The sequence below is a fragment of the Maylandia zebra genome, linkage group LG14 (assembly GCF_041146795.1).
Source record: "Maylandia zebra isolate NMK-2024a linkage group LG14, Mzebra_GT3a, whole genome shotgun sequence".
NCBI classification, from domain to species: Eukaryota; Metazoa; Chordata; class Actinopteri; order Cichliformes; family Cichlidae; genus Maylandia; species Maylandia zebra.
In genome coordinates, this window is record NC_135180.1 from 37014212 (window position 1) to 37038809 (window position 24598).

The following is a 24598-nucleotide window of genomic DNA, read 5'->3' on the forward strand; positions in this document are numbered from 1 at the left end:
TAAATGTCACATAACTGTTGAGTTATCATTTTCACATATTTCCAAATATTTAGGAAATATGTGAAAAACTAAATTCAGACATTTTGTTTGACTAAATGTTGTAATTGCTTTTTATTATTTGCATCAAATCGTATGCAAGAAGCTGTGTGGCTCGTGTTACAGTAACGACAGTAGGATGAGTTTCACGTGTGGACGATGCCATCTAATTAAACAAGTTACTACTGAGACCTGCGGGTGGACAAGAAGATTTAATAATAGAGTAGTTAGTGTTTGTTCAACACAGCACTGAATATGAACCAACATTTATATTTATAAGCATCTGAAATGAATTAAAAGATAGAAATCTTTGCTTGGCAACAGGCGCTTAAACCCACAGACTGTACATAAAACATTAACATAGCCATAATGCAACATCACACACTGATTATTCAGGTCCTGCTGTGAAGCCTTGAGCTGAACATTTATTGTTTAAATAAAAATATCAAGTTTGAAAAGGAAAAAACGGTGAGGCGTAGCTCTGACTGACAAACACAGACAGGCAGATGAAAATCACAAGGCTGCCCCAGCCTGAAGTCCTTCTGGACACTAACAGAGACAATGATTAAAACATATCATCATGTCCTAGTAAACAAGACTGAAAGCTAGAGAGTAAGACCCCAAACTCATCACTAAAGTGTCCCCTGAGGGCAGCTGGACTTCTGAAACCTGAGAAGTCGCCCCCTGCTGGCTACTAGGAAAGATGCACTTCACTCATCACAAGCAGAAGCTACAAGCCCTCTTTTTTTTTTTTTTCCATCTTTCAGGAAGTCAGTACCTTTGAAATTAATGATAGACCGATGCTTTACTGAGCCTTTGTTTTAGTGTGGCTCTATAACAAAAACATAACAAAGTGCAGTCTGTAATTTTTTTAAAGAAAGAGTATGCACGGTTTCAAGTTTTGTTCAGCCGTCTCATCACCACCAGGTGAATGTGAGTTGATAAAAGTAGTCATAGCTCCTGGACAGGAAGCTCTTCTCCACGGCGTGAGGCTGGATGCTCACCCTGTAGCCCTGGTTCTCGATGTCCATCTTTACACAGTCCAGCAGATCTTTGACCAACGGGGCGGCCTTCCACGGCCCGAACGTCACCACCGACTCCTTAGCCGCCTCCAAGCTGTTAATGGCATTATCATAGAAGCCCAAATCCTCCTCCGTCCTCAGCACGCAGATGATGATGTAGGAGTGGCGTGCGGCGATGGCCTCGGCCCTGGCGATACGAATCAGAACCTGGAGGAAAAATTCTAAATGATCATTCAAAAAGTGGAAATGTGAAGTTGCATGAATTCCAAAGTAGGAGTGTAAACTACAAACAGTCGTGGATTATTGGTGTGAGTGCAGCTCACCTCGATGTTTTCCTTGTAGTGTGGGACTCGGGAGAGGAACTGCTGCCTTCCCACCAGCTCTCCAAACAGCCGAGGAGTCTCCTCCAAGAGTTTGATCAGCGGTTTGATGTTGTAGTGGATCGCCTCCTTATGAACCTGCAGAAACACGAGTTGCAAACTTAAAATTCATTTTGGCAGCAGGGCACACCCCCTGTTTTTTAAACTGGTTTTATATTCATATCTTAAATACTTTAAAACGATTAAGAACTTCTTCGATGTAAACTTATGGCGGATGTTCATATTAAACATGGCCAAACAGTGTGAGGACAGTCCTAATAATCTTCCCTGTCTAACAGGTTTGCAGGCGCAACCAATCAGAAGAAAGCTTAATTAAAAGGAGGAGGAGTTAAAACAGTTTGTGCCAGTGGCGCCAAAGCCCAGTAAATACAAAAAAGGATTATTTTGAATTGTGAATCATCCAAAGCCAGTCTAGTAGAATCAGAAAGTAAAAATATGGAGCTTTATACGAGCAGAGCTACATCGTGATAAGTCGGACCTCCTGGATGTTCTCCTTGGGCAGCTGTTCTGATCTCAGGAACTCCAGGATGGCTCCAAAGTGTGACCCATCGCGGTCAATGAAGTAGCGTCCCTGTGTGTCAGTACGCAGTTTGGGCGGTCCGCTGAAGATCTCCGCCAGCTTGGAGTCGGAGTGCTTCCTGAGCGTGCTCAGAGTGGTGGTGTACAGGTGACCCCCGACATTTAACTGCACAACATGAAAGTTCTGAGGAAAAAGACGATATTTAGGTTTCTGCAGAGTGCACCAAATGACTGCAGGAACAGTTACAGTATTTAAACACTGGGCTTATGTGCAGCCTCATGCTCAAATACAGACGATTATAAATCAAAAGTTTAAGCAGCTTTTATCTTATTATTGTGAGTCAAAGTCATACATAACCAATAATAGATCAATTTAGTTTGCAAAATCTGCAACACAACTAATTAGTCTTAAAATTAATCATATTTATTAGAAGTGTTTGCATTTGAAGGAGGGTTCTAAGACATCTCCTGTGGATGATCCATATTCATCTTGTAGTTTTCCCTCCCCTTGTCTCGATGGAGCGTGCTCATTTTACTTTACATACAGTTTGAATGTTGATCATTCCTGACAACAAGGATTTTCACTTGAGTTTAAAGAGTATTTTCTGCACATAGAGAAAGCTAAATAAATACCTGAATGCACAGACTGTGTGTAGCTCTGCAAGGCTGTCAGGCAGCATGAATCACCCACTTAATGATTTGCACAGGTAGATAAGACTGCATTCCTTCATGGTCTGTCAACACTGAAGCAGCCTGTCAGGGCGGCCTCACAGGACTAACATTAAAATTATGGATAACGCCTTTCACATGTTTATTTGTTTATTATATATTCATTTAAAAAATATAAAATTAATGAAAACAGTGTAGATTTGAAATATATTGTAGTTTTTACCTGATGCCACTAAATTCAGAGGAAGGATTCACATATAAAAATTTCAGATTTCAACAGATTTTACAAAGATTATACAAAAAAAACCAAAAACCAAAAAAAAAAACAATCACCATGTACAAAAACATTGTCTCTTAACATTTTGCTGTTGTTTGTTTTCTTTAAATTATTTTAATTGTGCCACATAATATGCTTAAAAGTCCCATGTTACTATGGTTCATGAGCGCGGACATTTAGCCTGCATGTAAGCTCTTTGAGTACAAATAAACACCTATTTTATTATCACATGATCATAAAAGACAGGAAAATGCAGAAAATAGATGCATGGACATGCAGACATGTTAGATCAGCCCTACAGGCTCACCGCTGTGAGCCGGGACATACCCACAGTGTAAACAGCTTCAGCTGTAAAATGCTGCTTACCCAGCGATGCGTCACTTTTTACTCTCTTACCTGTGATACTTACACTACATTTCTCTGATACTGTACTCTAATTTGAGAAAAACTGGAAGGAAACATGCGCACCACACTTTAAATATTATAAAGAAGCGTTAAAACCAAACCAATGCACAGAGACAACATTTCATGGTCTTAAGCATCTAAATTAAAAATATTCTCTGGAAATATTCTCATTCCTGACTGCAGTATTCACAAACATTGCCTCTATAATTGGATGATTAGTGGCTGTTTTATGACCGAGCTGTGGCTGTAACAGTGCACTGCTTTGTATCAGCGCCTCATTTGCCCGTAAAGGAACCGACCGTAGCTGCCAATGAATGACAGCGTTTTCCTTGTTCCTCAAGTAAAGTACTACATATACTGCTAAACTGAAAGTACAGCAATACTTCAGTAAGTCGGTGAAATCCCACCGCTCACTGCGTCGGCTCCACCTTTACATGCACAGAGAAGTTAAACGGTGTTCCCATTAATCCTAAAACGGCAGGAAAGGTTTTGGGAACATTTCAGACGAAACTTCCTCGAAGTTGGAAGTTTGATTCCTGTGAACCAGAGCGCCCTTTAACGCGTCTCTGGAAAACTGTTAGAGATTAAAATGCCGTGAAACAGCAGCACAGCAAACATCTGCCCTGTTTCACTTTGGAAAAAGTTATAATTTGTTGTCTGGCTACACCTGCATCCACCTGTTCAGCCCCCGAGCAGGTGGAGGATTTCCTTCAGCTCCACCAAACTTCCAAACGATCGCACCGAGGGCTGCAGTCTTACCGGAGCCGCGGACGAAGGCGGTTTTTCTGTTGATTTGTAGTCCGGCAGACTCATCGTGTCTTCAGCGGTGGTCCGGGTGGGAGCTGGGAGTTCACCTGTTACATTTTTCTACAGGTAGCAACCAGGGGGCGTGGCCTAACCCGGACCTTCTTTAGTGCCGAGAAGATGGATCACTCGGCTGCAACACGATTCCCTTTCTTATCAAACTTTTTAATTTACCCTGAAACGGGGAAAGCGCGCATGCGCAGACTGATAACCGTTTATTTATACTCGTATATTTCTAAAATATATTTATTCAGTGTAAAGTTGTATGGATGGTGTGATATATTCACATTTACTGTAGGCTGCCACACTTACGTCACACGTGACGTTTGTTGCACCCGAAAATGGAGCAGTGACACATCTTTCCTTCTGACGTCACCCTAAAGGGGCATTTCACTCAGCTTACTCACTTTTCTCGTTAAACACTCCGTGAAGCTGTGAACATCAGTCTTGTACTCATTGGTTTCCACACTGACGCAGTTCTCTTTTCAATCAGTCATTGACACACAAAACAAAAGTCCTGATTTATTTACTTTCAAGGTGAGTATCAATTTCACCTTAATTCATATTTCTTACCTGGTGGTTCGTGTCCCACCAGCGGGGCCAGCACCACAGTTTGACAACCAGCTGTGCATTAAATGCAAAACTTAAAGCTGAAACGCATTTTAAAACCAACAATCTGCATGTACAATGTCCAAATTTTGAAGCTTACTTTACGTGTAAATTCCATCTTCCACCCACCAGGGGGCGCCATAGCAACTTTTAGATTTTCACTATTTTGAATAGAATATTAGATTTCACATCCTGTGTCCTCCACGGGGACATTACTTTGACTTTTCTCTACCATATACTTTCTTTATGCCCAACACTGGTTTCATACTTCAGCAGTGACTCTGCATTCTGCTGTGAAATAAACCTGCTGCTCCCACACACCAGGAAAAAAACATTACATTGTGTTTAAGAGGTCGGCTCATAATCTTCTGAGCACTTTGGCATGTTTTGAAGATGAGCTGGTTGGGAAAATTGTAAACTTTTCCCTCAGTTTTCCCACTCCACATGAAACCTACAGGCAGTTAAATAAATCCACTCATTGTTTTAAGTGTATTTTCCAAATTTTATTGTTTTTGTACACAAAAATCAAAGGGCCTTGCTTCCATCTGGTGCGACGACTGAAAACCTGCAAAGAGAAAAAAAAAGAGAATTAAACCCAGTTTCAGAAATCAGTAAACTGAATCCTGAGCTCAAATTGTTGACCTCAGTTTCTCTGAGTTCCTAAAAGACTGTTTTTGGTGTCCTGTAAAAGTGTCACGGTTCGTGTTTGTGAGCTGAAACCCTTCTCAGACAAATGCCTCGATGTCTTCAACTGAAAAGAACCCCCTGCTCTGAGGAACCGGAGCAGAACCACAGAACGTGATTCTGAACCAGCGACCAGCAGAACCAGAATGAGTCCTGTTCCGACTCGTCATCGTATCATCACCGAAGGGAGCCGTGTGAGACCGTCCAACACCACAGTCTGTGTTAAATCACTGGATCCAGATTATTTTGCGATATATTATCAGGACAGCAACAGTGTCACCCGAACGTACCCGAATGGCTAAAATGTCATAATTTAAACCTGTTGAAGCTCCACTGTAGCAAACAGAACATATCTACTTATCAGAATTCACAGGAACCTCCAATTTTACTGCAGAAGAACTAAAAGACTAATTTATTTTTTGTGTTTTCTCTCTTAGGTTAGCAGCAGGACAGGATCTATCATTAGTATACAGCCTTGTGAAGGCCCTGCAGCAGTCAAATAAAACCCTGTCTCTTACCCTCTTATGCAGTGGGTACAGGTGCTCCCTGGGGCATGACGGGCACCTCTGGCTTGGCCCCCTTCTGCTCAGACATTGGTGTGGTGGGCAGGGTCTCCTCCTTGGGCTCCACAATGCTGACATGGTCGGGCAGGGGCTTCTTGGGGCCGATCTTACCGCTGGGGTCCCAGGGCAGCATGATCTTCACCTTGATGCCCAGCACACCTGAGAGTATTAAATAAACACATCAGTGCCACCAAAACAACGCGATGGCAGTTTGATTTGGCTGCATGTGGCCGAGCTGCACTCACCCTGCCTCAGCAGGACGTGGCGGACGGCTGTGTCGACGTAGTAGTTGACGGGGTCTCCGCTGTGGATCATCAGACCGTCCACAAACTTCATGGACTTGGCCCTCTGACCCCTCAGCTTGCCGGACACGACGACTTCGCAGCCCTTGGCGCCACTCTCCATGATGAACCTCAGAACGCCATAGCAAGCCCTGAAAAAGCAGAGTGATAAAACAGTGTTAGCGGCTAATCGATCAGTGGATCCAAAGTACTGCAAGATTCTCTCAGGAAACTTTCACTGTGACTGAAATGATTCTGGTTGGTCGACTTCATAAAAAACATCAATTTTCTACATGGTGGGTTCAGCTGGAGGTCTTCAGGTTTTAAATCGGTAAAACATGCCACGAGGAGGAGACGCCTCCTTCATCAGTGAGCTTCATTAAAGCGTGCTTTGACCCTTCTCAGACAAATGCCTCAATGTCTTCACCTGGAAAGGACCCCCTGCTCTGAGGAACCGGAGCAGAACCACAGAACGTGATTCTGAACCGGCGACCAGCAGAACCAGGATGAGTCCTGTTCCGACTCGTCATCGTATCATCACCGAAGGGACAGAAGCTGACACACAGAACACAGGCTTCACCCTCAAAGTACACATGAGGTTTTTTATGACAGGGTGTTTCCTACTGACCATAATTTAACCTCTGTCAGCATTTTTACTGTTTACTCTTCTAGATTACGATCAAATTTCCTACTTTGGGTCGGGTCCAACATACTAAGAGATGTGCCACGAGCAGAATACACTCATAAATAATTGACTTGAGAAAAACATCCAAACATTAAACTGTGTGCAGAGATGTATTTAGAGCTTAAGATGTCATGTTAGGACGCATAACGTTAAGAAACGTTTAATAAATTATCTTTGTGTTAAAGGACAAAACACAATACACAGACGATTATAATAGTGAAACTAAAGTTAATATTCATTCATTCACAAGATTGTGTTGATGTAAAGAGCTTATGTGTAAACGTACATTACTTATTACTCAATGGCAGAAAACATTTCTAAGGTGGAAGTTAACCCTGTGGAGTCATTAACTGTTTAAATCACACCAGTCTGATGAAATTTGTAACAAAAATTATTTAGTTAAATTAAAGAAATCCAGACATGCTCACCTGCGCACAGCCAGGCCTCCCAGCAGTTTGTAGCGCAGAGACTCAGCCTGAGCGATGGCACACAGACCACGAGTGGCAACTTTCTCAGCATACAGCTAAAAGAAAGAGGAAGGACATTTCAGTATTACAGACAAACACCGGGATCAAACCAGCATGTGTAACGATGGACTGCAGGTTTCCTGCACCGTCTACAGCACAGTCCTGATGCCTCGACCCTTCTCAGACAAATGCCTCTGTGTCTTCACATGGAAAGGACTTCCTGCTCTGAGGTGCTGGAGCAGAACCACAGAACGTGGATCTGAACCAGCGACCAGCAGAGCGAGACCGAGTCCTGCTCCGTCTCGTCATCGTATCATCACTGAAGGGAAATCTGACTGTCTAACATCAGAAGCCTTTGCACTTTACTCACTGGGTTTCCTACCAGGATGAGATTACTGTAAACTGCTGTTGGCAAAGTGTTAATATTGTAAACAAACGACCTCTAAACAGTTTAAAATTCCATATTTTTACATTTTTGCAGCCAAATGCATTTATTTTTCAAACTCTGAAACCTTCAAACATTTGTTCAGATACACCTCACCACTGACGAATTACTTTCCGTACTAAAAACCATCCAACAGTGAGCTTAAAACACCGATTAGTCTTACGCATTTATAGCGAAAGGCTGGCTTCCGGTGACGGACCGTCCCTGGCATGCTCATGGAAATGTAGTTCTTTGAGCAGATATTCATTTTCAAAAAACGAGCACAAGACTGCAAAATAAATACAATTCAGGGGGTCAACCCGGAGGTCGATGTAACTGGCAAAACAATCTGGGGGCCGACCACAAGGTCAGCGATGGTGGCGAGGCTTGGCAGGGCCAGGTGTCGCAAAGTCCTCTGGCTGAGACGTGGCTGGACCTAGTGGCATGGACGTCGCAGGGAGCTGGGAGGGCTCGGCTGGGTCCCCAGCTGGCGGGGAAGTGGAGATCATGGCCATGACAAAGTACTCTGTCTCCTTCGGTCAATAGTCCAAGAATCCTTGGTCGAATGCCAAATTCAAAAATATTGTCAAAGAAATGCTGCTGGGTCATCATGGACCTGACCATGATGACCCAGCAGCATTTCTGTCACAGCTGGGAAGGCTGGTGCTTGGTGTGGGTCCAAATGCAGACACTTGAAGGCGTGGTGTGTTAGACAAAAGACGCGTCGCTTATTGTGACTGAATAAAAAAAACGTACCAAGCACTCAAAACAAAAGGAAGAAGGAAACTAGAACAATACTGATGATAACTAAACTGGCAGGAACTAAATTACTACACGCGGAAGACAAAGAACATGGAAACCTAGACGTGACAATCAACAACCTGGAAATATGGAAAACATGGAAAGAGGCACCAGCCTTGCTGCTCAGAGCCATGTTAGCCAGCCAAATGAAGCAGTCGCAGCACAGACAGGATCCGGACTCATCCGCTCAGTATTGAACCCAGACAGGCACAAATTACACCCCATCCAGTGTGAGCCCATTTTTAAAGGCTTCCACATGTTTGTGAGTAAAACGGGGATAAAACAGTGCTGACCTTCTTTCAGATTTGCACCGCCATCTTCCAACGGGCCTTAGACAGGAAAGGACCAGCAGAGGATGCGGAAATGGATTTATAGATATAGCTGGTTGCCGGTGACGGTCTGTCCCTGGCATGGTCACGGAAACGTAGTTCTCTGAGCAGATGCGACGAGCATGATTTTGCGGGTTCATTACCAAAGCAATTTTCCAAAAACCACCAGATTTATTTATGTGTTCATCTTCAATCATGGAAATATAAATCAGAACAAAACACACCAAACTTCAGGAGGTAGACAGGTCCACTCCCTCACATTATAAAGGCAGAGCAGGTGAAATCTGCAGCAGTGACACTAATTATATTTTTTATTAATTTATTTATATTTTTATTCCTCCAGCATCCACAATTTCACTGTACATGACCAATGACAATAAAAGGCTGTTCTGTTCCATTTTATTCTATAATTAATATAAATAATAACAATAATAAGAAACTTTAAGTTACTTTATGAGTTACAAATATGTTTTTGTAGTCTGTTGCTTTTTATTACTTGAAAGTTTTAGGAATAAAGATTTGAACTAAAGTAGTAAATGTTAGGACGAGTCCTGCTCCGTCTCATCACCTGACCGTTTAAAATCAGAAGCCTTTGCACTTTACTCACTGGGTTCCTACTAGGATGATATTATTGTCAAGTGCTGTTGGCAAAGTATTAATATTTTAAACCAAAAAAAAAAAAGGACTTAAAAAAATAATTTCAAATTCCATATGTTTACATTTTTGTGGCAAACCAGCAATTTCACCCCCCTCCCCCCCAAACCTTTAGATATTTGTTCCGATATGTCTCCACTGAGGGATTATTTAATACTAAAATACATCCGACAGTGAGCTTAAAACACTTCTTAGTCTTATTTCTTGGTTTCCTACCTCCACGCTGCCCTCGGGGAAGCCAAACCTCTTCTGGACCACAGCGGTCAGCTCTCTGATCCGACGACCCTTCTCTCCAAGAACATTCTGGGTCCTAAAGATGGTGAGATGATTAGAGTTAAACCACATGGGTAAAAATAACAAAACAAAACCCAGATCTTTACAAACACCGGCACAAAGCTGAGACAACATAGAGCTACACAGCTGAAGTAGTTATCTCTTTAGATAAGCACACCGAGTTTACATGGAAGGAAGATGAGCTATATAAACAAAACTGACACTGGATGTAATTTTACCAGTGATCTTAATGCCTATTTAAAAACCAACATTTGCATTATTAAAAGGAAATGATCAGGACTGACTTCTAGGATGTCTTTTAATGTAAGCTTTTATTTTCTCGAGCTTAAAATATGTTTGTCTTTAAAAATGGCCAAAAATAGCAAATGCTCAGACCACTGTTAACACACTGTGTCTTACAAATGGACCAACAGTGTTTACATGCATATGCGCACTGCCAAAGTAATGGCATATCCACTTTACAGTAGAGACTCATTTTAAGCTTCTATACTTGTTTAGTTTCTAAACTCAAAATCTTCTGGAGCGGTAACAACTTCTTGGATTGGGACTCATCACCCCTTTCCCATTAGCAGTTTGCAGGGTTTTCCATTAGGTTCATAGTACCTGTTACTTTTTTAGTACCTACTCGGCCGGGGTTCCAAACAGGTACTAAAATGTGACGTCCTCTGACTGCGTGCCACCAATTGGCTAATCAATAGCGTCAACTGAAGCATCAGAGCGTCTTGTTTTTTAAACTTGGGAACGAAAGAAATGGCTACAAAAACAACTGTGTTCCCACGAGTGCAACGAGATGCAACAGACCGAGCAGCAGGTATAGATTCGCTTCAACATCCACCTTTGCTGTAGCGTTCATGTGACATTAATTGCGTTGTGCTACATTGAGAGGCATTGCTATGACAGCAAGCAAGCATACAAGTCGATCGGTGGCGAGTCGACCCGAGTAGGTACTAATGAAAAAGGGGCGATGGGCAAGCAACCTAGCCGTGGATCAGAACCAGCGACCAGCAGAGCCAGACTGAGTCCTGCTCCGTCTCATCACTGGAGGAACACCTGACCATTTAAAATCAGAAGCCTTTGCACTTTACTCACTGGGTTCCTACTAGCCGACTGCTCACCTTGTGGCCAGGATGATGATCTCAGTCCTGGTTGGAGTCACGCGCACCTCCACACCGGAGTAACCATCCTCGGCAAGCTCACGAGTCAGGAACTCATTCAGCTCGGCCTTGAAGATACCGTCTGCGACGAACTGTGGACAGAGAACAGTTAAGCTTTATGTTTATGAAACACTCAAACATCCAGCACCAAGCAGACTTTCTGCCAGCATCTACAGGCTGCACACTCACACACCAACTGCCAATGCATCCTTCAAGTGCTGCAACAGGTACAACACTGATGCATCTGCTGTGGCCCCGAAACCACACAGATAATAAAATACAGCTACAGAAAATCAATGAATGGGTTTGACCCTTTAAAACGGGCTAACTTGAAGCTAACACACTGCTCACACTTATTTAACCCTCATAATGTCCTCCCGATTTGCATACAATGTGAGCCATCAGGGGTCAAAAGTGTCCCCACTTCATTTGACTGTTTTTTAAAGTATAAAGTATAAATTGTCAATCAATTCAGTGTTACACCTTAGTTTTACTTAAGACCAACACATTAACACAAAATTTACTCAACATTTTACATTTTAGGGCCACCAGACCTTCTTTACAAAAAATAAACCCTGTTTTTTTAGCGAAAACAAATTGAGAAAATTAAATATTTAATTGTTTAGATAATTTTGACTATCTGAATAACTAGAGAGTGCTGTATGTTGAACTTTAGCGAGAATTTTTTTTTTCAAGCGTTTATAAATTTTTAATGGCAGCAAATAATCACACTGGTGGTCCTCAGGGGTCAAAAATGTCCCCACTTCATTTGACTGTTTTTTAAAGTAAAAAGTATAAATTGTCAATCAATTCAGTGTTACACCTTAGTTTTACTTAAGACCAACACATTAACACAAAATTTACTCAACATTTTACATTTTAGGGCCACCAGACCTTCTTTACAAAAAATAAACCCTGTTTTTTAGCGAAAACAAATTGAGAAAATTAAATATTTAATTGTTTAGATAATTTTGACTATCTGAATAACTAGAGAGTGCTGTATGTTGAACTTTAGTGAGAAAGTTTTTTTTCAAGCGTTTGAAAATTTTTAATGGCAGCAAATAATCACACTGGTGGTCCTCAGGGGTCAAAAATGTCCCCACTTCATTTGACTGTTTTTTTTAAAGTAAAAAGTATAAATTGTCAATCAATTCAGTGTTACACCTTAGTTTTACTTAAGACCAACACATTAAAACAAAATTTACTCAACATTTTACATTTTAGGGCCACCAGACCTTGTTTACAAAAAATACACCCTGTTTTTTAGCGAAAATAAAACAAGAAAATTAAATATTTAATTAAATTAAATATTTAAAAAAAATTTTTTTTTTTAAAAAAATTCTCACTAAAGTTCAACATACAGAGTGCTGTATGTTGAACTTTAGTGAGAATTCTTTTTTTGAACCATTTATAAATTTTAAATGGCAGCACATAATCACACCTGTGGTCCTCAGGGCTCAAAAATGACCCCGTTTGCTTTGAAGCAACAAGTATAAAATATCATCCATCTCTGTGTTTCAAGGTTTTATTCAACTTTATTCCAACTCATTGCCTGACAGTTTTCTATATTTTGGCATGGTAGGAGGGCATGAGTCTGAGTGAAGGCAAACTTTCATGAGGACAAAGGCGTGTCCATATTTGACCCAAGTGCAGGAGGAAGCTCAGGTTTATTCCTCTGCACTGGTCCCATCATGGACAGCATTCTTTCTGCAGTTGCAGGCCAAGGGGCATATACAGTAAACAAGCTGTTACAGGTGATTGTTTTCTTTTGGAAACCTGCAATGTTAGGGACAACTCGTGTCCTGACTGCAGGACAGACGGTTTGCCATCGCACACGAGCATGTTCCATGTACAGCTGGACCTGCATCACATGCTGCCCATGTTTTTGTCTCAAAGTTCCCTGGTTTACTTGGATGTTCTGTTGGAGGGGACAGAGTCCTCTGAAGGGGACTTGGTGCTCATACAGTCACATCAGTACCAGGATCTTACATCACAGCAGGAGGAACACCCACTTGTGTTTCAAGTCAAGTCAACACCAACACACATCATACACCTCAAATGGGAGCACGTTTGTGTCATGAACGACGATCATCTATTGTGTCTTTATCAAGAAATTATGTCCTTTTTGTGCTTCTATGATTAATCTTGTGTCAGCATGAAAACTTCTCTACCAGACTCAGGATGTCATAAACTGGCCGTAGCGACTCTACTGGATGCACGGCAGTAAGAATCAACACACCCACATATGCCTACAGCTGCATTCGGTCCATTTTTCTTCCCCTCTTGTTGTCCCTCCTTGTTCATCATTGAGTTGGCTGTAGAGCAGGTCATCTGCTAATTGGATGGTTGTTGGTTCAATCTCTGTGTGCTCTAGTCTGGAGTTCTTACCAAGGTGTCCTTGGGCAAGTTACTGAACCCCAACTTGGTCTCTGATGCATCCATTGGCATGTGAACGTTAAAAAGCAGAATACAAGCAGAATACACTGTGTATAATGCTTTCAGTACTCGAGTAGAAAAGCCACTGAAGGAGTATGGGACCTGGCACATGTGCTTGGACTGTGGTAGATCATCTTTCTCTGAGGCACATGAGAGAGTCAGGCATCGTCTGTCACTGGGAAGGTTAGAAGACCAGATCAGTGTTTCCTCACGTTACTGCAAATATTCCTCTGTCTCAGCTGATTCCTCTTTCCTGCTTGATTCTTTGTCTTCATCATAATTGAAATGGATGATGTGTAGTCCTCTGACACATCTTCTATTTCAGTTTCACATTCTGAAAATTCAAGAAACTTCAAGAAGCCCAGTCACTTTCTCTCCAAGCTCCTCAGACTACCATGTCCTGGATGCCTGAGAACCTACTTGAACATAGTTCAGATTCTTCATCACTTTTCTTCACTTCATAGCCTTCTTCCACTTCTGCAGGTGGCTGATGTGCTTTTTCAGAGAAAGGGTAGCATGTGCTCTAAATATTGACAATATTTTCTATATCTTCTAACCCTGGATCTTCCTGAACATTGATTCTCCCTCCTCATTATACTAGAGGACAATATGTGCTTTGTCCTACTGGTCATTGCTTTGCACAACATGGTAAAAAAAAGTATGCTCATCAAAGTATGCAAATCTCCAGTGCAATGGAGGCTTTTGAGGATACTTTCTGTGTATGTATTATTGTAGAGTCTACCTTACAATACGAAACACTTTGATGCGGCTGTTGTTGTGATTTGGCGCTGTATAAATAAAATTTCATTGAATATAGAGCACCTGCCTCCTCATTGTGCTGCCTGTTGTGGTTGTTATGACCAGTGCTTGACCCCACACATCAGTGATCCAAGATCAAAGATGTTTGAAAACAGTATGGTGTGAAAATACGGCTCTTTGCAACACTTTGTACTTTGGGGTCATTTTTGTCCACGAGGGCCATCAACGTTATAAAATTCAATAAAAACCACATAAATAAATCAAATTACTTGAAACTTATTACAATCATTCATAGTATAGTAATGAATAACTTCTGTTATTTTCAGCCCATTTGATGAATAACAAATACATTTTTGATAGCAAAAGATTTCTTTAGAGGACAAAAATGACCCGTGGACCACACAAGGGTTAAAACATGTAAAGGATAATTTAAAGTTCCTAACTACCCATGATGGCATTCAAACCACAGCAGGATTCACTTCTACAGAGAGCACAGTCACATTCAGAGTGAGTGCTGAAGACAAAACGAGCAGAATCTCATCGCTCTGCAGTTTTTAAACAGGCTGTATTTGTATCATCCGCTTACTTCAGCTTGCCTGGCTTCAGTGCTTAAACGCAGGCTGCCACATGTCTCGTGCTTTACTGTGAAATTCCTCCCAATTCCAAATTAATGTCCTTGAACGATTCACTGAAATGAACCCCGTGCTGACTCCACATTTAACCCGAACAGTTCTAACTGTACATTAACCACATTTCTCAGTGAATTAGTAGCATTAAGGAGGCAGTTTGTGTCTCTGGCTCTATATTAATACGGCTGCGAAGCTAACACCTCCGAAAACCTGGACTCAGACACAAACAACCTTTAAATGAGAGTTCAGCTAAGTCTTTTCGCATATTAGGATTTAAAGCGGGCATTAAAGTCGTGTTTAAGTCAGACACTTCAACCAGTGTGTAACTGTGCCCGGCCTCGGTGCTCAGAGCCATGTTAGCTAGCCAAATGAGGAGGTCACAGCGCAGACAGCATCTGGATTCATCCGCTCAGGATTCAACCCAAGCGGGCACATCTGATACCAGGACGGCCACCAAATGACCATATCAAATCCAGCGTGAGTCCATTTTTAAACAAATGCAACGTGTTTGTGAGTAAAACGGGGGCTAACCTTCCTCTTCTTGGAGATTTGCACCGCCATCTTCCAATGGGCCGTAGACAGGAAAGGACCCGCACAGGATGCGGAAATGGATTTATAGCTAAAAGCTGACTTCCGGTGACGGTCCGTCCCTGGCATGCTCGGGGAAATGTAGTTCTTTGAGCAGATGCGATGAGCATGAGTTTGTGTGTTTCTTATGTTTATTACCAAAGGAATTTACACGGCGATATAAATCGGGTCGACGGCACTGGTGGAACACTTATAAAGGCCGACAGCGAGGCCAGCGAGGGCGGCCACGTGAGCTTAAAATACCAATTATTTGTATGTTTTTGTTTCCTACCACCACGCTGTCTTCGGGGAACCTCCTCTTGACCTCAGCGATCAGCTGTCTGATCCGACTACCCTTGTCTCCAAGAACAGTCTTCATCCTAAAGATGGTGAGACGGTTAGGCTTAAACTACATGGTTATAAAAAAAAAAGACAAAATATTTTTAATCTTTCCACACACAGACACAAAGCTGAGACGACATAGAGCTACACAGTTGAAGTTTCTCTTAAACTAACATTGGCATCAAAGGGAAATGATCAGGACTGATTTCTATGATGCCCTTTAATGTATGCTCTCTTTTGTCAAGCTTAAAATATGTTTGTCTTTAAAAATGGCCAAAAATAACAAATGCACAGACCACTGTTAACACACACTCTGTGTCTTACAAATGGACCAACAGTGTTTACATGCGTACTCGCCCTGCCAAAGTAATGGCATATCCACTTTACAGCAGAGACTCATTGTAAGCTTCCATACTTGTTTAGTTTCTAAACACTCAATCCGATCTTCTGGAGATGTAACAACTTCTTTAATTCTGAGTTGTTACTTTTTGGCAACCTAGCCGACTGCTCACCTTCTGGCCAGGATGATGATCTCAGTCCCGATTAAAGTCACACGCACCTCCACACCGGCATGACCATCCTTAGAAAGCTCATGAGTCAGGAACTCTTTTAGCTCAGCCCCTTTAATACCGTCTGCGACGAACTGCAGAGAGAGCAGGTCAGCTTTATGTTTATGTCACACGCTCAAACATCCAGCACCAAGCAGACTTTCTGCAAGCATCTACAGGCTGCACTGACTCAGACACCAACTGCCAATGCGTCCTCCAAGTGCTGCAACAAGTACTACACACTGATAAATCTGCTGTGGCCCTGAAACCACACAGATTATAAAATACATCCATCCATCCATTCGCTACCGCTTATCCTTTTCAGGGGCGCAGGGGGCGCTGGAGCCTATCCCAGCTGTCATAGGGCGAGAGGCGGGGTACACCCTGGACAGGTCGCCAGTCTGTCGCAGGGCTAACACACAAGGACAGACAACCATTCATACTCACATTCACTCGCACATTCACACCTAGTGGCAATTTAGATTATCCAATTAACCTATCCCCACAAACTGCATGTCTTTGGACAGTGGGAGGAAGCCGGAGTACCCAGAGGGAACCCACGCAAACACGGGGAGAACATGCAAACTCCACACAGAAAGACCCCGGCCTGATGGTGGAATTGAACTCAGGACCTTCTTGCTGTGCGGCAACAGTGCTAACCACCGTGCCACCATGCTGCCCATGCTTTACCATTATAAAATACAGCTACAGAAAATTAATGAATGAGTTTGACACTTTTAGCGGGCTAACTCACTGCTCACGCTTATTTAAAACATGTAAAGGATAATTCAAAGTTCTTAACTGGCTGAGATACACTGCATTCAAACCACAGCAGGATTCACTTCTACAGAGAGCACAGTCACATTCAGAGTGAGTGCTGAAGACAAAACGAGCAGAATCTCATCGCTCTGCAGTTTTTAAACAGGCTGTATTTGTATCATCCGCTTACTTCAGCTTGCCTGGCTTCAGTGCTTAAACGCAGGCTGTTTGATGCCACGTCTTACTGTGAAATTCCTCCCAGCTCAAAATTATTATTCCCTTGAACCATTCACTGAAATGAACCCCGTGCTGACTCCACGTTTAACCCGAACAGTTCTAACTGTACATACGTCTCATTAACCACATTTCTCAGTGAATTAGTAGCATTAAGGAGGCAGTTTGTGTCTCTGGTTCTTTATTAATATGGCTGTGAAGCTAACGCCTCCGAAAACCTGCATTAGGACAAAAACAGACTTTTAAAAAAAGTTCAGCCACATCTTTTCACATGTTAGAAAATAAACCGGGCATTAAAGTCGAGTTTAAGCCCAAGACTTCGACTGGTCTGTAACTGTGCCCGGCCTCGGTGCTCAGAGCCATGTTAGCTAGCCAAACGAGGAGGTCGCAGCGCAGACAGCATCTGGATTCATCCGCTCAGGATTCAACCCGGGCAGCACATCTGATACCGGGACAACCACAAAATGTTCATACCTCATCCACCGTGCAGAATTTTAAAAGAAATTACGACATGTTTGTGAGTACAACAAAGATAAAACGGGGGCTAACCTTCGTCTTTATGGAGATTTGCACCGCCATCTTCCAATGGGCCGTAGACAGGAAAGGACCCGGGGAATATGCGGAAATTCATTTATAGCGAAAGGCTGGCTTCGGTGACGTCAGATCCCTGGCATGCTTACGGAAATGTAGTTCTTTGAGCAGATGCGATGGGCATGAATTTGCACATTTATTACCAAAGCAATTTCCCACAAACAAGAAGGGTTTGTTGATTTAATTTTAAGCACAGATATATAAAGGAACTAAACTAAGAACTAAACACACTGAATATGGCTAAGGATTCAGAAGAATCAAGGTCATTGATTTCTGTAACCGATTTGATTCCTATTCACATGGTCCTAATGTGATTCAATCCCTGATTAGATTAAATTCAATTGTGACTCAGTCAGAAATATTATAATTCAGACCATTTATCATTACATGTACTTAAATCTCTGTACAATAACAAAGCTGTCACTTGTGAGACTTCATCAGAGGTGTAAGCATCACAGCAGATGTCTTTGTGTCAAATTAACTGAGGATAAAACAGAAAAACAGAAAAACATGAAGGAGATGTTCCTGGCCTGATTTTTCATAGCAGATGACTCCCTTTAAAATATTCTGCAGTAGATTTAAAAACTAAAGAAAACCATCAATCAACATCTGAACATTACCTGATGTTGCTGAAGTTAAGCAAAGTTACACAGGTTTTATTACAGACACAGCTAGGAGTTTTGTAATTTGGCATAATTTAAAAAGTTTACATTTCTTTGTTTTTTAACAGCAAAAATTAGTCTTTCTTGTCGGAGGTCATTTTTGGGAAAAAAAAAAAGAAACAAGAAAAAAACTGGGTGACAACACTGTACACAATGGTAGACTGGTACGTAATAAGCAAGCGAATAATGCAGAAAACTAAGATTTGTGATGGGAAACTGGTCTTTAACCACACTGAGAGAGAGAGCTGTGCAGGAAGTGTGATTTTTATTGTAGAGGAAGCAAGAATGCAAAAGTAAGAGAGAATCCATGATGATGCTTTTTAAATGTGCAGCTTCAGAATCTGTGAAATGTCGGCTACCAGCACCCAACGGCATGTATACGGAGAGAGATTCTGGTGTTTCTGGCAAAATACATTTATACTTAAAAATCGATTCAGGATTGAATGAATCAATATCACATTATTCAAACCAAAATTTATTGAATCGGAAAATACATTTTTTTAAACCCACCCCTAACACTGAACTTCATGAGGCAGATGGACCATAAGAAAACAAAAATTGGACCACAAAGTCACAAGGGTCTAAAACAAATACAGTTCAGGGGGTCAACCGGGAGGTTGAAGGCACTGGCAAAACAGTTCTGGGGGCCGACTGTGAGGTCAGTGTCGGTGGCGAGGCTTGGCAGGTGTGGGCTTGGCCAGTGGCAGCCCTTGGCGTGGCTTGGTAGGTGCAGGCTTCGCTGGTGGCAGCCATCAGCATGGCTTGGCAGGTGCGGGCCTAGCCAGTGGCAGCCGGCGGCATGGCTTGGCAGTTGGCGGTGTCGAGAAAGGAAATTATTTTACTGCTATAGTTAAATAATTGTCATCATTACCATTGCATTAATAATAAAATCTGGAGGTTCTTGATTCAGGGGTAGAACAGTGTGTGTCTCTTTCAGAAAGACTGAGTTGCAGGCTGACAGGAAGTTGTATGCAGAAGTGAAAGCAGGAAGTTATTTTGAGCCGCAGGCTAAGACGAGGCTTTAACAATGTAACAGATAGCTTTAAGAAGGCCTTAAGCAGTTATGACTATTTTATACACAATGCATATCTGTGCTTATTAAAGAGTTGGAGCTCGGTCAATTAATTGGGGGTCGGAAGCTTTGTTCGGCGCGATGTTCGGACAATCTATTGTGCAAGTGACTTGGAGCCATAGAAGGAATCGCAATACATGCTTACAAAACACTTATATCAGGTCATTTTATATTAAGGTTTTAGTAGAGGTTCTTGGTTAAAACATTTATTTAGTAGAAGACATACACATAGTTTCAGTGAGCTTCTGGTCTGGTAAAAGGTCAGAAGTGCAACAGGTGAATTGAGAAAGAGCATTTGAGGACGAGACACAGACAGTAGGTGAAGAGGTGACACAAAGAGCATGTGAGGTCAACACACACACACACACACACACACATTTTAAATTAGATTTATTTAGAGGAGAGGTTAGTTATGTTTGGCTGTAACTGCAAAATTGTCTTGGTAAAAGAGGAACCGTTTCTTGGTGTCTCGGCAAGAAAGAGGAACAAGACAAGAACTGAAAGGTAGACAGGAAGGGCTAGCCATGAAAATAGAAGATGATTTTCTGGGTGAAAAGTCATGATGATGTTGATCTGATCTATGTATAAAATGTACCGGTGACGCATGAAGGGGCGTCAGTAAACAAACCCTGATGCTATAAAATATCTGTTCATGCTTTGATTAAGTTGAAGACTACTTCCTGTCTGCGTACAGAGTTTTCTTCCCACGCGTGTATTCATTAAAATCTTCGTTTGACTTCACCCGGCCGGACCAGTGTGGTTATTCTTCGATCACCTCTTGTACCCTTCCTCAATACTGAATCTTAACATTCTCATCAAAATCAAAACAGACATCCACCAGTAACTTCAGTGAGTAGACTTAAATTTTATCATGTCCAATTTGGCACACTTTGGAAATAATTCAACAGGTAGTGCCTTACCTTTTGGATAAGCCGGCTTATGTCCACTCACTTAGACCACTGGAATTCATGTCTGCCCGTCAGACCACCTAAGACCCCGGATTTCTCCGTCTAAACCTCCAACTCTCCCTCCTCAATAACCGGACGAAGCCCCCAAATGTTAAGATTCAATATTGAGGAAGGGTACAAGAGGTGATCGAAGAATAACCACACTGGTCCGGCCGGGTGAAGTCAAACGAAGATTTTAATGAATACACGCGTGGGAAGAAAACTCTGTACGCAGACAGGAAGTAGTCTTCAACTTAATCAAAGCATGAACAGATATTTTATAGCATCAGGGTTTGTTTACTGACGCCCCTTCATGCGTCACCGGTACATTTTATACATAGATCAGATCAACATCATCATGACTTTTCACCCAGAAAATCATCTTCTATTTTCATGGCTAGCCCTTCCTGTCTACCTTTCAGTTCTTGTCTTGTTCCTCTTTCTTGCCGAGACACCAAGAAACGGTTCCTCTTTTACCAAGACAATTTTGCAGTTACAGCCAAACATAACTAACCTCTCCTCTAAATAAATCTAATTTAAAATGTGTGTGTGTGTGTGTGTGTGTGTTGACCTCACATGCTCTTTGTGTCACCTCTTCACCTACTGTCTGTGTCTCGTCCTCAAATGCTCTTTCTCAATTCACCTGTTGCACTTCTGACCTTTTACCAGACCAGAAGCTCACTGAAACTATGTGTATGTCTTCTACTAAATAAATGTTTTAACCAAGAACCTCTACTAAAACCTTAATATAAAATGACCTGATATAAGTGTTTTGTAAGCATGTATTGCGATTCCTTCTATGGCTCCAAGTCACTTGCACAATAGATTGTCCGAACATCGCGCCGAACAAAGCTTCCGACCCCCAATTAATTGACCGAGCTCCAACTCTTTAATAAGCACAGATATGCATTGTGTATAAAATAGTCATAACTGCTTAAGGCCTTCTTAAAGCTATCTGTTACATTGTTAAAGCCTCGTCTTAGCCTGCGGCTCAAAATAACTTCCTGCTTTCACTTCTGCATACAACTTCCTGTCAGCCTGCAACTCAGTCTTTCTGAAAGAGACACACACTGTTCTACCCCTGAATCAAGAACCTCCAGATTTTATTATTAATGCAATGGTAATGATGACAATTATTTAACTATAGCAGTAAAATAATTTCCTTTCTCGACCCAATTTAGCCCTGTCTGCACAAATTTTAGCCAACTTGTTTTTCAAATTTAGGTTCATCCTCCCTACCTCTTGCAAATCTTTATTCTTGAAGTGAGTACCATTGTCTGATCTAATTCTCTTGGGAAACCCATGCCTTGGAATGTAATGATTAAGCACTTAATCACGCTTTTCGCGTCTTCACATTCGGTCGCCCATGCTTCGGGCCATCCAGTCAAAACATCCACACACACCAACAAATACCTCACCCCACCTGGGCCTGTATCAATCATGTCGGTATAATCAATCACGACCTCTTCTCCTGGCCTTCCTGGCATGAGAAACTTACCAGCTTCAGGTTTTACTGCTGGCTTTGGGTTGTGTGCCCCACAAGTGCAGACCATGGGCTTGGCTGGTCCCGAAGGCTTGAAGTCCTCTGCCTGAGACGTGGCTGGATGAGACGATATCCTTTGGCCCTCCCAGCCGCAGGGGGCTGGTCAGGCTCGGCTGAGTCCCCAGCTGACAAAGGAGGAGGCTGGTCAGGCTCACCTGAGCGTTAAACAAAAGGCAAGCCGTTTATTGTGGCTGAATAAAAAAACATACCAAACATGCAAAACAAAGGGCAGAAGGAAACTAAGACAACACTAGTGATAACTAAATTTGGAGAAACTAAATTACTAAACACAGTAGAGAAAGAACATGGAAACTTAAACATGACAAACCCTGAACCTGGAATCTCAAAATATGGAAAACATGGAAACAGGCACTAGCCTCGGTGCTCAGAGCCGTGTTAGCTAGCCAAACGAGGAGGTCGCAGCGCAGACGGCATCTGGATGAATTCTCTCAGGATTTGTTTTGTCTCCTACCACCACACTGCCTTCAGGGAAGCCAAACCTCTTCTGAACCTCAGCAATCAGCTGTCTGATCTGATGACCCTTCTCTCCAAGAACAGTCTTGATCCTAAACATGGTGAGATGTTTAGGGTTAAACTACATGGTTAAAAAAGCTCCGAAACAAACAAACAGAAAAAAGATCTTTCCACACAACGACACAAAGCTGAGACATCATAGAGCTACACAGTTGAAGGTTTTATGTCTTTTGATAAGCACACCGAATTTACATGAAGGAAGATGTGCTATATAAACAAAACTAACACAGGATATAATAATGTTACAAATGTAATGGCAGGGATCCTAACGTTTGATTTTAAGAAGGAAGGAGATGATAGCAGCTTGGGTCACCACAAAAGATATATGACAAAAATGCTATAATTATATAATTTAAATAATGCATATTACAAGATGCATTCTTGGATAATATTTGGATTAATCCTGATGTAATCATGCTACACTTTTTTCTGTATTTCATGTTGTAGCTTTATGTGTACAATATAGGTGATGCTCATCAGCCTTTTGAACTGTACAACGTTATCTCAGAATCAAAGTGACAAATGTCACTTCCAGAGAACAACCAGTGTTACATCAGCATCCACCTTCTCCTTCAGATTTACAGGCACATTTTTTTCACCACTCATAGATCAGACAACCAGACTGGCTCAGGCTGTGCTTTAGGTGTGACCAGTGATTAATTTTTATTTATTTATTTTTTACCAGTGCACTATAAATAACCCACATTGCAAAAGGTAAGTTATGCCTTTATTCTCACATTGTGGCTAAATTTTTTAACTGATGTTTGCACAAATTACTACTTTGGAAACCAACCAATGTGTTTTCTTCTGTGGTTAAACAGTTTAACGCCTGGAATTTATTATTTATTTATTATTATCTTATATTATCTTACATTATATTATATTATATTATATTATATTTGTGAAAGTACACTCTGAGATAAAGAGAAAATAACGTTCTCTTTATCTCTTTACCTTTTGTAAAGTTGGACCAGCCACAGGGAGTGTGAGGGTGATTTTGGCCTCCTGTTGAGCGGTGATATTAGTAAAGACAAAATTAACAGATTGACCCCAAGAAGATTTCACTACAGCATTTCCGAAAAGCTTCATCTATTTTCTCACTCAAACATCGTGTGAAGTGAACCTGAAATAATCAATTCCTCTGCAGATGATTGGTTAGCTCTTTGACAACTACTCTTTCAAGAATTTATGAGATGAGAGGAAGGTTGGAGACTGGCCTGTAATTAGCTAATGATCTGTGCTAAGGCATTTTTAATGTTTGTTATTTTTTAGGCCTCAGTTATTTAGCAAGACAGGGGCTTGTTTAACATGTGTCTTTGGCCATTTCACTGGGGCCACATGGTTTTGTGAATAAATCTGCTGAGATCTAGATCCATTGCATGTGGGGAAACTGATTGTCATGGCAAGTATAGTAAGTGGTTTAGATTCACAACCATTTTAAATTGTTTATCAGAAGTGATGCTTCTTTTTGCAGAGATAATTAAAAAATTGTCAGTCTTCTGCTAGTCCTTCTCTGATGTTAAACAATGTAATGTCAAAAAGAGAAAGTCCACAATTAAGGCTTTAATTGCAGCAAGTTTTATTAAAGCAATTGAGCAGGAGAAAAGCAAAAGCAGAATTAAACAAGCCACTCAATAATAATAAAATCACATCAATTATACTTATCTACTTAACCTTTTTACTGTGATATATAATATACAATATAATATAGAAAATCTTTTTTTTTAACTTTTTCCACATTTTTACATAACACATCATCATTTTCTCAATACAACTTTTTCATTAAATCATAGATTTTTAAAGTCAGAGTGCACACACGCCGTTTCTACACTTCACTGGAAGGGCTGTTGTTAGAATCCCTATTATATTTTCAAACTCCCATCCTTTTTAATTAAGCTTACACATAATTACATTTTCC

General features: G+C 41.4%; 2 protein-coding genes and 3 non-coding genes across 5 annotated transcripts; all 5 read right to left on the reverse strand.

The window, feature by feature from the left end:
- Positions 1 to 229: 229 nt before the first annotated feature.
- Positions 230 to 4258, reverse strand: kctd14 (potassium channel tetramerization domain containing 14). Its single transcript, XM_004574120.6, has 4 exons — positions 4068 to 4258; positions 1917 to 2141; positions 1382 to 1516; positions 230 to 1265 (listed from the first exon to the last, which is right to left on the reverse strand). The coding sequence occupies exons 1-4, from the start codon at positions 4119 to 4121 to the stop codon at positions 954 to 956; spliced, it is 726 nt and encodes a 241-aa protein (XP_004574177.1). The 5' UTR covers positions 4122 to 4258; the 3' UTR covers positions 230 to 953.
- Positions 4259 to 5209: 951 nt separating this feature from the next.
- rps3 (ribosomal protein S3) lies at positions 5210 to 15546 on the reverse strand. The gene is made up of 7 exons (XM_004574121.2): positions 15413 to 15546; positions 11019 to 11149; positions 9826 to 9919; positions 7363 to 7457; positions 6214 to 6401; positions 5924 to 6127; positions 5210 to 5286 (listed from the first exon to the last, which is right to left on the reverse strand). The coding sequence occupies exons 1-6, from the start codon at positions 15536 to 15538 to the stop codon at positions 5928 to 5930; spliced, it is 834 nt and encodes a 277-aa protein (XP_004574178.2). The 5' UTR covers positions 15539 to 15546; the 3' UTR covers positions 5210 to 5286; positions 5924 to 5927.
- On the reverse strand, positions 5442 to 5591 carry LOC111501443 (small nucleolar RNA SNORD15). Its single transcript, XR_002721498.1, has one exon. It is a non-coding gene; the product is annotated as a small nucleolar RNA SNORD15 (small nucleolar RNA).
- On the reverse strand, positions 6646 to 6795 carry LOC111501444 (small nucleolar RNA SNORD15). Its single transcript, XR_002721499.1, has one exon. It is a non-coding gene; the product is annotated as a small nucleolar RNA SNORD15 (small nucleolar RNA).
- Positions 7577 to 7726, reverse strand: LOC111501445 (small nucleolar RNA SNORD15). Its single transcript, XR_002721500.1, has one exon. It is a non-coding gene; the product is annotated as a small nucleolar RNA SNORD15 (small nucleolar RNA).
- Positions 15547 to 24598: the final 9052 nt, after the last annotated feature.